General features: G+C 44.2%; 1 protein-coding gene across 1 annotated transcript in view; it reads left to right on the top strand.

Moving 5' to 3' along the window:
• Positions 1 to 3,489: 3,489 nt before the first annotated feature.
• Positions 3,490 to 16,963, top strand: part of LOC119390211 (PAX-interacting protein 1-like) — a gene marked incomplete at its 3' end in the record, with an annotated part of 44,466 nt that continues 30,992 nt past the window's right edge. Inside the window, 9 exon segments of the mRNA XM_049415225.1 lie at positions 3,490 to 3,739; positions 4,291 to 4,428; positions 4,527 to 4,570; positions 6,897 to 6,960; positions 7,373 to 7,486; positions 8,828 to 9,262; positions 9,304 to 10,024; positions 13,720 to 14,141; positions 15,354 to 15,641. Coding sequence (XP_049271182.1) covers positions 3,650 to 3,739; positions 4,291 to 4,428; positions 4,527 to 4,570; positions 6,897 to 6,960; positions 7,373 to 7,486; positions 8,828 to 9,262; positions 9,304 to 10,024; positions 13,720 to 14,141; positions 15,354 to 15,641 — 2,316 coding nt within the window.

The raw sequence follows: 16,963 nt of genomic DNA, 5'->3' as shown, positions 1-16,963 counted from the left end.
CACGCCGTGCACTGATAGCGGCAAACAGGGCGTCGGCCGTCGATAAAACTGCTCAGCGCTAAAGCGCGTCGGCATTTATACGTGCGACATCGAACATTCCAGCCTTATCACTGGTGGCCGCGTTAGTTCCAGAAAAGACTTGGCTGTTCGAGTTTCCGCGCTCAAGTCTAACAGATCATCCCAAAGAAATCTGGAATGTTCCCAGACATTCTGGCGCGGTTTGCGCAAGGCAGTAGTAACGCGTGTAAGGGGGCGTTAACATAAAGCATAGAAAGAAAGGAGCACGTGTGACAATACTATACAGTAAAGCCAAATTGCCAAATCAATTTTATCATGCTGTTGGAACAGATTGCATGATCGAGGAAATTTGACTTGCTAGGCTAGGATATTGAACAGGTAACATATTTGCCTGCCAGAATTGCATGCCTATCTTGTTCACCAGTGAAGTTTCACAAACAGAGTTGCATTCGAGAAATGGGGGAGGCATTATTATTGAAAACTTAAATATTAATTCTGCTTACACCAGTTGCTTACAATGGCTTACATTTAGTACTCTAAGGGGCCTTGCTGTAAGGAGGTTCTAAGGAGTGGACTGTGCAGCACTCGCAATGTATCCTTTCCACTTAACACTGTTACTGGTTGTGTGTTGCCAGTGTATACTGCTGTACGTTTTTGCTGTGAAAAGATGTGTGAACTTGATTAAGAACCGCATTTTTGCTTGTGAAATATTTTTGGACGCGGTTTGACTGCTGCACGCAGCTGCGGGAGCCAGGTTGCTGTGTAGTTTTTCGTCTTTCATTGCTGCTTCCTGTTGCTGCTGTTCTGATGCTTGAGATGGCGGTTCTGCGAATATTGCATGTTTTGCTTGCGTGCGATCATCAGCTTGAGAATTGTCAGGTGATGCTTTCTTCTGTGCTTGGATACTGTAATGGTTGGCCCTTCGTTTTTATTTGCTCTTTGTTTGCTCAGTTATTGTTGAACATTTGAATATTAATTCTACTTACACTATCTGCTTACAGCGGTATTATTTGGCTTACGTTTATTGCTCTAAGGAGCAACTTGTTATTGTTGCTCACCATATGTGTGAAGCATGTGCTCTGTCCGGTGTTCATCCACATCTTGTTTCTTCCTTGCACACATAAAACTTTATTTACTTTCAGGTAATGTGTTTTGCTGTAATCTTACGACATGCTTACTAGCTCACTTTTAGCTCACCATTTGCAGTATGTGTACGGTCGGCCACAAAAGTTTGCGGGATCTGCAGTGCGTGGCGGAGCGAGGGAAAACTGCATTGCTGTGTCACCTACCGTGACGCGGCCGATAGCCTCAACACCCGCTGCGTCACGGTAGGTGGCGCAGCAATGCATTTTTCTGTCGCTCCACCACACGCTGCAGATCCCGCAAACTTTTGCGGTGGACAGTACCTTGTGAAGCTTTCAGTGTGATAAATTAGGCCCAAGGCTCATTTTTTTTAGGTTAAGTGTTAATTGCTTCATAAAATAAGAAACTATACTGCTGTGTTGTGAGATGTTCAAATATACCACGCAGATAACCTTTACACCATTTGCACTGTGTGGTTCAAGCGTGTCGTGCATGTCGCAGCGTAATGAACGAGGGTGTACGCAATGGCTGTACACCATTTTGCACACTCCCATTTACACACTATTTTGGACAAACAAAATGCAAACAGGGTGGTGCTAACTAGATTGTTCTACTCTGTTTTCTCTGTTCTGAGTGGCATCAATGTGATTTCAGCCAGTACACTTTACTACACCATCTTTTTGTGATCAGAGCATGAAATTGATCACTCGATTGTTTTCTTGCAGGAGGTTGTCTGTGCCCGTTTCATTTCTTGGCTGTGCGCTGTAATACTAGTAGCAGTTTGCAAATCAAGCTGTAAATTTATATACAGCTGGCCTAATAACATACTGGGTGTGATGGTAGTATATACTATATTTTATACTATCGTGTTAAATTGCATGGCTGTACAACTATAAAGGTGCTAGCTGTGACAGTGGTGGTTGTATTGAAACATGTTGTGATTGTTTTGTTGTTTTCTTTTAATACTGCAAATGTACTGTGCCACGAGGCAGAAATGAGAAGAACATCGAAATAACATGTGTCGAACCTGTTGTGGGGAACTGTGTTCCTGCAGCTTCTTTTTTGTAACCTGTCACAACACTGTGTGTCACCTTTTAAAGGTGTGTAACTAAGGCCACATATTCTATAGGTTACTAAACTATTTTGTGTAGGTTGGTATATGATGGCACAACCCTTTCTTACTGCAGCTGGCATAATTTCTTTAAAATCACTTAGCTGTACCAGTAAGGTCCACGCTCAAGTTCAATTTCTCAGGTGTTATTAATTTTTATTGTGTGTTTAAGCGCTTCTCTGGTTGTGGTTTTTGTCATGTCTAGTCAAGCAGTTTTTTGTGTGGTGATCAATAAAGTATTTTTTTGTCGTCTTGTGCTTATGTGGTCTCATTGTAATGTTGTGCTTACACCAATGTAATGGTTTAGTTCCGTGTTGATACGAATGTAGCCACTAAATTCCCTGTATTGTTATCCAGCTAACATGCATCTTATCCCGCTGTGTGAGATTGGGCACTAAGTCATCGAGGCAAAAGCCTTATATGGTTCAAGAGTTAGAAAATGCAGCATCTGGCATTGACAACAAGTTTGGTACCAATACTCATGTGTGGTGCATACCCACGTTTCTTGGGGGAAAATTGAAGCTTGTTAAAGGCGAATTAAATGTGCATTAAAGTAGCAAGAGTATGCGAAGAGAAGTGATTATCAAGTGCATAAGGTGAACTAAATTTCAATAAAATTAACTTAACGGAACCAAAGGTGTATTAAGTGTGAATCGCATGTGAACTGAAGGTCATTAAAGCTGAATCAAATGTGAATGAACAGAGAATCAAATGTTAAAGAGAATTAAAAGAATAAAATGTGGATCAATGCAGTGAATAAAACTTGAGATGGGCTTTCACCTGTGCTTTGCGTAGCGTTAGTCTAAGGGGCTGCAAATTTTTACACGCTATAATAGGAAATAGATATTTAACAGCAACAATCAATAGACATCAAATGGAAAGTGTACGAAGTAGATAGAAGTCGTGCCAAAATGTAGTGCAGTGCTGCCCCGACAAAGCATCCTTGCGGCTGAATGCCAGAGTCGAGACCCCAAACGAAAGAACATCCCATGCTGATTTCTTATCATCGTTATCTGCTGATATCAGATCTCCACATTCAGAATCCTTATGTGCACCCTTGATCATCCCTTGATGATGGAACGACGTAAAGTGGCGTTCCCGCAAGATGCTCCCTGCGACGCCGACGATGGAAATTGCTATCTAATAGTCTAGATAAGGTCTAGGTTTAGATAAGGCACTAAAGTTCCACCTCTTAACTTCCTAATGCCTATTTAAAAGCAGTGAGCACGGCATCGCGGCGATAAGAGGCCGAGGTTGGCGGATCGCCGCAGCATGGCATCTTGGTCTCGCAACACTGGAGTGATTACGCGGGAAATGGACACCTTGCGGTAAATAGTAAACACGTGAAGTGACGAGGACGCTTCGTTTAGCTATGCACTTGTTATCTGCGTTCGATTAGAACGTGGTAAGCTCGGGCTCTCACCCTAGGGCCCGAAGATGAGCCCGCCGGAGGGATCGGAGGATAAACCGCTCCTCTTTGAAGACGCCAAGTTCTGCCTTGCCGACGATCTACAGGACGATGAAGAGGTAGGTGCGGCTGCCTATAATCCGCGGATAATAATAAACTGAAGTTATTCGCGTTATTTAGAGATACGTGCTCACCATCTGTGGAGACTGTTGTTCGATCCGAACTGAGATGTTGATGAGTTGCGTGCTCTCACGGCACCGAAACTTGCGGAGGAGCGAAAGCTCGCCAACGCTACTCGAAAGCACAGCCTCGTAGCGTGACATTGGTTTTGATTCCTCGTAGTGACGACGCCTGTCTTAACTCTGGCTGGTCCACGCCATCTTCATTCCGTATAAAGCAAGCGTTAGTGGGATGCCGTCGAGATACCGCTGGAAAAACAAGTCCACGCATTGAGGTTACTCGTGCGAATCTGAGATCTACTTCGTCACTTGGCATGGCTCTTTGGCCAAATCGAACGAAAAACACTGCGCAGAACGGAGGCTCGCGCTTGAGCTATCGTTCTAAACTGCACCTTACGTCTTCATTGGCGCATTACGCGCCACTTTCGCTTTGCACGCGAAAGTTTCGCGATTGGTTTTGGAAACGTTTATTAACTCGGTGAACGCTTCAGTTCCAGAGACTCCTCGTCAAGCACGGTGGCAGATTGATCAATTATCTATCTGACAACGTCACCTACGTCATCGCCGACAATCCTGACAGTTCAACAATTACTGAGGCCCAGGATCTATATGAGAAACCTGTCGCAACGGTGAGAGTCTGCAAATACGAGTCTTGCCTCCCCACAAACACCTGCAAAGTGAACTTTAAAGAATGTAATAATAATAATGATAATTTGTTCGTTTTCAGAGCTCATGGGTTCGTCTCTCGCTCAAGTGTGGAAAGCTTCTCCCGTATCCTTTTTTGCTTACTGTATTTGAGCATGCCCCAAGTATCACTGTCGGTGCATGAAAAATTCTTTTTTTTTTTGCTTTGAGGTCTCTCGTCATCTTTGGACTGGTTTTGTTGCGCCGTAGACCTTAGCTAACACGCACGCTATTTTTTTTTTTTGTATATTCTGCTACATATATGCCACTCTGGTAGTCCAAATTCCCAAGTAAAACATTCCTGTGGTGCATTGTTTGCGGTGTTATTTTCACCTTGGCGAGCAATGTTATCAGTTTTCATCTATGAACCCAACCAGCGAGTATGAAAAAGTTTCAAAACAATGAATTCTATTATAGGGATCCAGTCCTTGTCACAAACTATTAGAGTTGGTGCAGCCGAATTGCGCTAGTATGTGGCCGATATAAGTGTAGAGGAGTTCAATGTCCTGAAATTGCCCGAAGAAGGTCATAGTGAAATAATCCAGAATAATTTTGACCTTTTGGGGCTTTTACCGTGCTCCGTAAGCACAGTACGCTACCATTCCTGCATTCCGCCCCTGTCAATATGGCTACAACGGCCGGGAACTGAACCCACAACCTATAGCTCGGCAACAGAATGCCATAGATGCTGTGGTAGATGATGCTGGTGCTATTAAAGCAGACTGCTATTAGATTTAAATATTTTTTTTAGGCGTGGAAGATCTAAACAATGGAGAGGTTTAGAAAATACGGTATGGCAGTTTAGTAGCAGCGCTGTTTTGCTATTGAACATGGGGACGATGCGTGTTACAGCCTCAAAAATTGCATGTAGGTCATGTGAAATTTAAAAAGTGCTAATGCGCTGTGATTTCATAGAGTGTGTGACACATGCGAGAGCATCCCATGTGCCACTTGTTATATTGGAAAGACCTCCACTGCGAAGATTCTAGTAGTAGACAGTGAATTTTTGCGGCTCAAGAGCAGTGCTTAAGAGTGACACAGGGATAAGTAGATTATTTAATGATTGAATTACTTATTAAATCTAAAGAATGTGGGCTACTTGATTTCAGAGATAAGAATGCTTATCTACCAGCAATGCAAGACAGAATAAAAGTAAGGAAATGGACAATTCCTGCATTTTGTCTTAAAAAATCAGCAGCAGATCTCAGGTTTCTGCTCACTTTGCCAAGCGTTGTTGCTGTTGCGTGTTTGCCATTTATTGCTTTCCACTGGCGGGCTTGGTGCCTGCCCTTTGTTTAAAGTTTTGTTAACAGGGTCCACAAGGCATTTCAAAATGAAATACTGGAAAATTACGAATTGCAAGTGAAGTATGTAAATACTTTATGCAAGTCATGCAAAATATTACCGAAGGGGCTATTGGAGTGCAACATAAACATCGGTGCATTACACGTCGCTTGCCCAACACACATTGCATGCACGATGCAAGTGTTTAGCGTTTATAAGGACAAGAGGGCTGCTTGCATCAATTGTCTACTGCGCGATACGCTCGAGTTATCCCAGTATAATTGCCGCGGCGGCTGCATTTTCGATGGAGGCGAAAACGTTTGACGCCCGTGTACTTAGATTTAGGTGCACGTTAAAGAACCCCAGGTGGTCGAAATTTCCGGAGCCCTCCACTACGACGTCTCTCATAATCATATCGTGGTTTTGGGACGTTAAACCCCAGATATTATTATTATTATATCCCAGTATAATTATATTGTATCATATGCTGAGTCTAGGGTTGTGCAAGGCAGTTGCTTACTTCTCACTGTTAGGCCATCTAAGGTTTGGCTATCGTGGGAGAAAGGTCTTTGTAATGGAGTCATATGCTCCTAAACTGCTTATTACTTGTTTCGGGCATCGGTGAGCATGCTTCGCTGCCTATAGTGATGCATCAGCCAGTCTTTCTGTGTTATACCTTCCTAGTGTCAGGGTACCCCGCCACTAAAATAGCCTTGCACCACGTCTAAATGTGCTGCGTACAGAAGCAGTGTCACCACTTCGAGTTCATCAATGTTGGGGTTCTGTGCCAAGGTGTCCCATAACATTGAAGCTTAGCAGAGCAGTTCAAACCAATTTGGAAATCTTAGCAAGAGGAAAAGAAACGAAAACTCTGTTGGCATGCCAACTGAGAGCCCCGAAAAATAATAGCAAAATTTGCAAGCTTCTGGTATCCGCATTTGCACAAGCGATCGCCATGGCTTTGCACTTCAATCGAAATCGGGATTTTTTTTAATCCTATGTCTCATCTCCTAGTGCTGGTGAATTACTATTCTGTTAAAATTGTCAGTGTTGCTCATCGTACCACAGGCTAGGCGCAAAAGGAAATGGCTACCGTGTGATGTTGAAAAACCTTAACCTCACGCTGCAGTTTGGAAGCATTCTCTCCACACAAGAACCAGATTTTTTCAAACACCGTCATCTGCCCTTCCCAGGCAAGTCTGTCGCTCTTGTTTTGTTGCCATTTACATATGCAGGTGTAAAACAAAAGAAAGGAAAACAAGGTGTAGTAATTTACAACACTGTCATGACTGTTGATACGTGCTAGGTGCAGGGTCTAAATAAAACAATTGTCTCACAGAATATAAGTCAGTAAATGGAGGTACAAATTTTTGGACAGTTTTTGCTTCGGCTGTGTGTATTCAAACGTAGTCTGTAGCAACTTGATTTATATCTGCTACAACATTACAGCAGCAAGATGCTAGCGTAGCAGCTTCTGTGGGCATTCTGTTACTTGTTTGTGTTTTTATTGGCCTCACTTAATGCGGGTGTATACCACAACATACACTTTCAAAAAGATGAATTCATGGAGTCGCTCTTTTGTTTTAATCGATTTTCCTCTTGCAGCTTTCAGGGGAGGATATGAAAACTTTGTGGGCCATGGTGACCTTTCACGGCGGCAAGTTTCGAGCAGTTCTGGACAAGACTTGTACACACCTTGTGGCTGCCAAAGCAGAAGGGGTATGCTGCTGCCTTTTAAAAAAAATCTCTTTTTAATACTCCCTCTTCATTCAGTTTTTTACTTTCTTGCTCTTTCACTTGCTCATGACACTGCCGGCGTGCTTGCTATAGTGCCAATTAGTTCTAGTGGTTGCCATGTAGTGGAACGTGAAAGTGAAATTATTAGTTAGCTTAGAGACTCATTTTACCCCAATATCACTACTATAATTCAAAATTGTTAGGTTGATCAGTTTCTAACATCCCTGAGTGAATCTCGCACTCATGTCATGGATACAGCTAAAACACACTTGCTCTAATGTCAAATGCATGTTGCGTCTTTGCACATGTGGCCTGCAGTTGAAAGTAATCCACACTTTCATTTACGTTAATGGCGGGAAGTGGTGCAGTTTCATTTGGACATGGGAATATAGACGTACCAGAGCTGGTGCGAGTCTTTTCTTTCTGCGTCCATTTACTGACATTCTAGATGGAAAAAATAAAAACAACCCACTCGTGAGCATTTTATGACACATCGATCTGTACTTAAAATACAGTGTGTCCATAAAGTCATGGTGCACTTTTAACTGGCAACAGGAAAGCAACGAAACAAGATGGAAATGTGAAATCTTCACCAAATAAAATTAAAACTCCCCATGTTTCCTTAGTATGATTTGCAAGGGTGTGTGCACACAGGGGATGACACAGCACTGAACTGCACAGCAGCGGATGCCTGCACCAGTCGAGATGGGGACGCTACAGAGAACAGTTCATTGTGTTCTGTGGCTTGCTAAATTGGGATGCCATTAGACTTATACTTGTGCGGTTATGTGAAGCAACATGCATACAGTGAACTTCCCTATGACATTAATAATTTAAAATGGAGAATCGCAGACAATATTCACTGTTACACCAGACGTCCTTAACCGTGTGTGGGAAGAACTTGAATATCGTTTAGATGTGTGTAGGGCAACAAATGGAAGCTACATCGAGCTGCATTGAACAGGTATGAAATTTGGAGAGTTTTCCTTTTGTTTGTGCAGATTTCACATTTCTATCTTTTTTAGTTGATTTACTGTGACCGGTCAAAAGTGCACCATGACTTTGCGGGCACACTGTATAAACTGTCGAACAGGGTTGCTCTTGCTTTACACAATTTGTTAGTAAGCTCTGTTATACAATCTAAAAATTTCTTTCAGTTGTCCTTCAAGGAAACAGCTGAAACTACATGCTGTGTTATATCTGTATAGTTAATGGCTTGGTATGCATCTCAAACAGTTAAACAGCATCTCATTATGAGAAATGTTATACTAGGCATCCTTACAGTATTAAATTGTTCTTTTTCTCTCTTTCTCATCAAAACAGGTTAAATATCAGAAGGCCATGGCTGCTGGCGGCCTACAGGTGAAAATTGTGACTCCTGACTGGGTCACAGACTCCGTGAAGAGCAAAGCACTCTGTGACGAGACGCGTTACCACCCTCGGCTGTTAGTACCACCAAAGCCCCCAACGCCGCCAAAGCCACCTACCCCTCCACCAGTGCCAACGCCTCCCATGACAAGCACCGCTGCATCCCTCTCGCAGCAACAGCAAGGGTTTATGAGCTTCCGTGCCCAGCAGCAGCAGCAGCAGTTTGGAATGGCCCCTGTCACACAGCAACAGTTGTCAGTGTCCCAGCAGCAAGCTTTGACTTTGCAGCAGCAGCAAATTCAGCAGATTCAGCAACACTTGATGCAACCGCCCTCCTCACAGCAGCAGCACTCTCTCCAGCAACAGCTTGCACAGCTCCAGGTTTCGCAAGCAGCAGAACCAGCAGCAGGTGACCCAGCAAGCAGTTGCAGCATCAGTTACAGCAACAGCAGCAATTTCAGCAGCAGCAGCAGCAACAGCAAGTATCTCAGCAACAACAGCAGCAAATGGCTCAGCAACAGCAAGTGCCTCAGCAGCAGCAGCAAATGGCACAGCACCAACAGATGCCCCAGCAGCAGCAGCAGCAAATGCCCCAACAACAGCAAATGTCACAGCAACAACAAATGTCTCAGCAGCAGCAGCAGCAGCAGCAACAACTGTCTCAGCAACAGCAAATGTCTCAGCAGCAACTCCAACAGCAGCTTCAACAGCAGCAGCAGCACATGGTTCCAACCTCTCAGTTTGCGACCCGCATGGTCAACGTGTCATCGTCAAGCGGTGACATTAAGGTGTCCCTGGCAAGCAATCAAGGAATCAGCATCATGACCATAAACAAACAGCAGCTCTTGCTGCAGCAGCAACAACAACAGCAGCAACAACAGCAGCAGCAACAACAACAACAGCAGCAGCAGCAACAACAACAACAGCAGCAGCAACAACAACAGCAGCAGCAGCAGCCACCAGGCAGTGCCATGGTGCGGCCAGATGGTACCATGGTGCGACCAGATGGCACGGTGGTTCGTCCAGTCACGCAGATGCAGCTGATGCAACAGAAGCAGCAGTCGCTGCAGCAGATGCAGCAGCAGAGGCAGCAGTTTCCACCGGGCATGCCTGTTGTGGTGTCGCAGCAAGGTGTTCGTGACACAGAGGCAGGTAAGCAAAACGTGGCATGGGCCGATTCTTTGCTTCTGGTATTTTCCATGGTCTGGATCATATGACAGTAATATAACCGGGTGACCCATACAGGCATATGCTCTTATAGCCCGCACAAAATTGGGCCTCGTGAAACGGAAGTTGGGCAAATCTTCTCCTACACTAAGATTGGCAGCCTACAAAACAATTAGCAGACCAGCTCTCGAATATGGTGCTGCTGTCTTGGACCCTTTTTCTTGGGAAAATGCAGAGAATCAAGAGATTACAGTAGACTCTGTAAATGGAGATCTCTTAAGCGGAATGGCTGCTTAAATAGAACAACTTCCTCTTATATGATTGGTTTTGTACACATGAATTCATCTCTCAGTAAACGGAACTCCTGTTAAACGGAACGTATTTTCCTGTTCCCTTCAGGTTCCGTTTATTGAGAGTCTACGGTAGTTGTCTGCAATGTCTAGAAACAGATAAAATCACTTGGTTCACCCTCAGCCATGTTGGTGTTTCCCAAACTTGAACCACTTGCTCAGACAAGGAAAGCTGCATGTCCTAGTTTCTTAAAGGGACACTAAAGGGAAATATTAAGTCGATGTTGATTGTTGAAATAACGGTCCAGAAACCTCGTAGTACTACTTTTATGCCAAGGAAGTGCTTATTTTGAAATAAAATCATGTTTCAGTGGTCCGCATCGCGTTAGCATACTTCAAATCACCCGCCTGAAAGCGGTCTTTCTGACATCACTGTTGCCGTGCCCAACTGTTGCCCGCCTTTACTGCGCTGCGGCGTGCACTGGCGGCGTGCACCATTCGGGCATCCGGCAACATCACATGCATGCTGGCATTTTGTTGGAACTTTCTGTCAGAGCGACTTTCACGAGCGTGCAAAACACACGTGGCAGTACACATTTACCGAAACTACCACTGAGACGCGACCGCATGAACGAAGCCAGGCGCCGGGCGAAGCGCAGTTCGGCGAAAACGGAACCCTTGAACCACGTGCGCCATTCCCCGTGGCAACGCCTAAGAGGTTCTTTTTTCCATGAATCAAACAGAAACGAACAACCAGCATTTTATTACGTCTCTTGATGCACGGAAGGCTATTTTTTTATTGCAGCTAGTTTGATTACTAGTGATTAATTGTAGTCATACGCTCTCACGTCATTGGGATCATTTCCAAAATGTCCCACTCGTGGACACACGTCGTGTGATACATTTAGCTTAATGTCTTGGTAAGTAGGGCACTGCTGTTGATAATATTGCCGTTTTAGACGTTGTCATACATCGAGCTTTCACTCTGACAGAAATTTTTATTTGCCTTTAGTGTCCCTTTAAGGTGTATGCACACGAGGGGGAGATATGTCTACATCTGCGAAATAGTATTTGTCAGCAGTATTGTATGAAACCAAATAAACATGAAGGCAGCTGCTGTGACAAGTCCATAGGTAAGCTTTAGAGCTAATTAGAACTTATGCTTTTGAATTAGCCATTGTTGTACTTGCTACAATAATGGATTGGTTGCTGGAAACAGCGTTTACGGCAGGTGATGAACAAAGAAATATAGTGGCCATTTCAAACTGTCAATGCTTGCTTCCTGTTTCACTGCCTGTACAGAAAATTCCAGTGTTTAGACAAAACAAGACCTTCTGTGTTATATAATAGTAACTAATTTACAGAACACTCACGTGCTTTCTGTTTCATGGCACATTTGTAATCCTTTTATAATTTACCGCTTTAGGCATGATTACAGCCAACCTTCAAAACCAAAGTAACTGGGGATAGGCTTGTGTGAATATCAGTCATTTGGTCTGCGGCGAATAGAAATTAGTGTAGAAAATTTTTAAAGTTAATAGAGGGATTTGCATAAGACCTTGAAACATATGTCAGGTGTTGATACAAAAAAAAACAATTCTTTACTTGTAAACAACATGATAACAGTTTAATCTGTGGAGGCAATTTATTTTCAGAAGTAATAATAATAATTGCTGGGGTTTTACATCCCAAAGCCGTGATATGATTAGGAGAGATGCTCTAGTGGAGGACTTACGAAATTTCAACCATCTGGGAATTCTTTAACACGCACCTAAATCTAAGCATACGGGCCTCTAGCATTTTGCCTCCATCGAAATGCGACTGCCACGGCCTGTATTCGATCCTGTGACCTTTGGGTCAGCAGTCGAGCACCACAACCACTAGACCATCGTGGTGGGTATTCTCAAAAGTCATTTGTTCAGATATTTTCATGCAAAAGTGCGAGTTCAACGTTTCTTACAGTTCTGGCAGCACAGAAAACTTGTTGAAAGACTCATGTCTGCTGTTTCTGCTTCAGCTTATAGCACGTTAATTTCGTGGTTATTAATCCTTGAAGTTGTAACAGCGTCCCACATTCACTTGTCATGCAACATCTCAATTCTACGAACTGAACCTTTAACTGCGTGGTGCAAGTAATTTATGCTATATTGCACTTCGCTATCCAATTACATGTGAGCTAAAACCATCTCATTCCGTAAGCAAATAGATAAACGGGGTGGGCCCGTATGTCGCTTTTGTGGCGCACACAATCTCGAGCCCGATCAACATTGTGTAACTGACGTCTTGGGATGGTGTACCATTCTCACTTGCACATGCCGTAGCCTTTAGGTCTAGCCAGTGCCACTTGATTCTGTGTCTGCCAAAATGTCCCCCAAAAACATTCTTTGGAGAATACGTTTGTCCCGCAAGAATAATCACCATCTATTCTGCTTACCTCTCCATTTTTTTAAGCCCTGCATGCCTGGTCCTTCCAGGTCACAAACGACATGTGTGTTACCACTGTGGCATGGCATTCTTGACAGGAAAACTGTAGGGAGCCCAGTGTTATCAAGAGACATGAGCGCGACAAGTGACAGTTATCATAGTGGGGCAGAGATACAGCTTGAAGAGTTTCCACTAATTGTTTTTGTAGTGTGCTCAATATTTCCATGAGCCTATGAAGTGCACTTATGACCTTACACATCTTTAATCGAATCACTCTCAGTGATCAAGGCTATACACGAAGAAGTGCGTTTGCTTCGACCTTCTACCCACCATGCCGTGGTATTTATGCAGCTATGCTGTTGTGCAGCTTAGCTCAAAGTCGCGTTTTCGGGGGCTGGGGGGGGGGGGGGGGGGGCAAAATGAAAGAGAGAAAGATAAAGGAAAGACAGGGAGGTTAACCAGAGGAAGTCTCCAGTTTGCTACCCTGTACTTCGGTAGTGGAAGGGGGATATAAAAGAATGAAAGAGACGAAGATGGGTCTGGCGACAATCTTAGGCGGCAAAAAAAACAAAACAAAGCGAAGTCATGGCTATAGCACCGCCCAAGTACTACGCACCGACATTGTCGGTGTGAACAGTCACAATTTGTCATTCCATCCGGTTTCTTGAAGAAACTGCAACAACGCCCTCAGAGCGGCTCATGTTGAAGACCGGGTGGGCCAGTGCCATAGGAATTATTCTCTGTGAGAAGGCGGTTGTCCAGCCGGCCTAGTGTGGCCGAGAGGGCTGCTCTTTTGGAGTTAAAGCAGGTGCACTCACAGAAAAAGCACGAGAAAATGCTTAGTTCGGTTCAGGTGAACGATGATGGATCCTAGGTAGTCAGAATTAATCCGGAGTCTCCCACTGTGGCGTGCCTGATAACTATCGTGGTCATGGCATGTGAAACCCCACAATTAATCCATTTTTTTCTCGTGCCTCGCACCACTGCAGCCATGGCCTCATCAGGGCGGTCTGCAGCTGACCCCGCAGCAGATAATGCAGATACGCCAGCGGCAGCTCCAGATGCGTCACCTGACGCCCCAGCAGCAGCAGATTCTGATGCAGAACCTGCAAAGGCAGCAACAGCAGCAGCAGAGGCCCCTCACCATGCAGCAATTCCAGCAGGCAATGCACGCCGGTCAGCAGCAGCCTATGCAAAACCTCCAGCAGGCACAGCAGCAGCAACAGCAGCAGCAACAGCAGGCACAGGCACAGCAGTCTCCCGGGGGTGGCCAGCCGGGAGTCGCTCAACTGCTGAGGCATCCGCAGCAAGTGCTCATTCAGCAGATGCAGCAGCGTCAGGGCATGGCTCCGCGAATGCCTCCTCAGCAATTCCAGCAGGCTGTCCAGGTAGGTTCACTGGATTGTTTGTTTTGCTGATGGGTGCGTGCTGCGTGTAAGCCTACTACTTTCTGATTTTTGTCTCCTCTTGTCTTTGTATTAGTAAAATCAAGTGTGGCGTAAGTATCTTAGGCGTCAATAAAACTTCATTCGGGCCTAGTTGGTACATAACCCTGAGGGTAAAGTTGCAGCACAAACACACAAGACACTCCACGAAGAAAAGACACGACACACACAAGTGCTGTGTTTGTCGTGTCTTTTCTTCGTGGGGTGTCTTGTGTGTTTGTGCTTTAACTTTAACCTCAGTATCGTAGGCGTGTGTGATCTAGCTTATGCTGCGCCATCAGGAAAGCATGAAAAAAACGGAATAGCGGCACGCTAAGGATGCTTGTTTCTTGGTCTCCAAATGGAAAAGTATAAAGAGTACATCCATGGATGACTAATATTGTGACAGCTGCCAGGAACATTTAGCAGTCGCGACATTGAGCGGCTAGGCACAAGGGCGCTGATTCGATTCCCAGCCCCAGCGGCTGCATGGGACTAATGTGAAAGCTTGTGCAAGTTGGTATTTCATAGCACAAGAAAATTTACAGTCCAAAAAATAAAATGAATGGATGAAGAGAGGCAACACGGACGACCACGTAATTCCAACTGAGGTTTTATCTGGGTAAACACGTATGAGTAGTGATACATTTGCGAATCTGTGCAAGCAAAACAGGAAAAACACAAGCGCTGTGCAGAAAAGCCACAACCTGGTGAGTCGTTACCTAGCAGACACCACTGCGGAGAGATTGTAAAAGCGGCCAGAATGGCTCATCTTGGTCGTGCCTGTATTAGCACGCCTTCCCTTGACTTATCCACTAAGGAACTTAGATTATCTTTTTATGTGGTGCCCCCCAAAGGGCTTGCACACATTTGTGTAGTGTGGAATTTGGCAGGGTTCCATGGAAAAGCTTTGCGAATTCTTTGGGAGTGTAATGTACATTGCAAAAGTTAGAATGACACCTGTTTGCTAAAAGCTAACATGTGACTATTTTGGTAGGGCTCAATTCTGTGGAAAACATCATAGAATCTGTGGGAGTCTTTTGGGACATTGTGAGGTTTGCACTAGTTCTTTGGCATTTGGTCAAGATTTAGTGATAGCTCCCTCTGCATAGTACAGTTTCTGCCATTTGTGATTAAGAATCCCCGCTCTTTTTTTTTCTTTTTTTGCTGTCTTAGGGCCAGGTGGCTGGACAGCAACAGCCTCAGCAGCAGCAACAACAAGCACCGCCACAGGCTTCTCCGAGTGCTGGTCAGCCGCAGCCGCAGCAAATGTTGGCTGGTGCGCAGGGTATGGTCCCGGGCCAGGCGTCACCGCAGGCCATCATGAAACCACCACCCCAGTACCCTTACGCAGCTGAGAGGCCACTGGTCCGTCCGCAATACCCGCCACAGCAACAGCCACAACAGCAGCAGCAGCAACAATCACCCGGCTCGGTGCCTCAGCAGCAGGCTACCGGACAGCAGGTGTGTTAATGACATTGATTTACTTTTACCTCGGGAGACGTAGCTGTGAAGAGTTCCGAGGAAATGCAGTACGGTTGCAACTAAGCATTAACAGTAGGCTTGTGCGAATAGTAAATTTTAGGTTCGAAGCAAATAGTGATTTTGGTCGAATAATGTCGAATCGAATTTGAATAGTATATATCACATATTACAAAGAAAAACTACCATGTTTGTCATGACCCAACCAACCTGCACAATATTTTTTTTTAAATTGTAACAAGGCATGTGCAGATGTCATTCTCTTTGGTTCAAAGGAAGTGGAAGCAACCTTGAATAGCAGCAGGATTTGGCTTTCGGTAGAATGCAAGTGATAACCTGTAAAATATGTTACGTTTTAAAATTTACTATACTTGGAGCATATAAGCCGGTATAACAAGCCTTTAGTAAACTTGAAAAAAATGACGAATCAATGTGAGGGTAATATGTTCATTTAATCTCGAAAGGGAGCTTCGCGGCAGTGCGGATTTTCCCTGGAAAGGTGCATTCACGGCATAGCACTCCTCTCTTGCAGTGAAACCACCTTTACAAGGAGGTTATATGCGGACTAATATACACCTATTCGTTCATTTCGAATACTTTGAAATTTCCAATAATTTAAATTCGAATCGAAGCGAATTCGAATACTGTAGTATTCTTTGAAATATTCGAAGTGCTCGAATATTCACACAAGCCTAATTAAAAGAAATGTCGTTCGTTGGGCTAGTTGGTCACACATTTGTGAATGGGAAAAACAGCGCAAAAGGAGACGAAGCACAAGCGAAGGAACACACAGGACGAGCACTGACTAACAACTTAAGGTTTGATTTCTTCGATGCAATATAAAGGAAAATTGGGGGGAAACCAATGGCACGTGAAATTTCAAGCCTTTGTCACAACACACAGGCAGAAACTGTCAATCGATTACAAAAGTTATGGAGGCTATTGAAAGAATACAATTGGTACTGCGCAATTGTGTTTATATTTTCTTTCTTTTTCTTGTGCATCAGAATTTGTGAACTATATTTTCATTAATTTAGTGGTGAGATGTCGATTACTAAAAAAGAAAATGAAAGCTAAACTTGTCTTTCTTGAATTTTGTGCCAGAATCAGATCCAGCTTGCCAGCAAAACCTCACAAATTTGAAACATCTTTTTTTTTTTTTTCGTATTTGGGTAATTGGGGCAAAGCAAAAGGTCTTGAAACTTGCCAAGTGCAGTCTATGGCAGCTTTTGGATACGTTTTAAGATTTATTTGTGTACACTCAAACCTCGTTATAACGAACACGAATATAACGAATTATCGGT

Source organism: Rhipicephalus sanguineus, chromosome 4 (assembly GCF_013339695.2).
Source record: "Rhipicephalus sanguineus isolate Rsan-2018 chromosome 4, BIME_Rsan_1.4, whole genome shotgun sequence".
NCBI classification, from domain to species: domain Eukaryota; kingdom Metazoa; phylum Arthropoda; class Arachnida; order Ixodida; family Ixodidae; genus Rhipicephalus; species Rhipicephalus sanguineus.
Note: the sequence above shows the minus strand (reverse complement) of the source record. Positions and strands in the feature narration are given on the sequence as shown.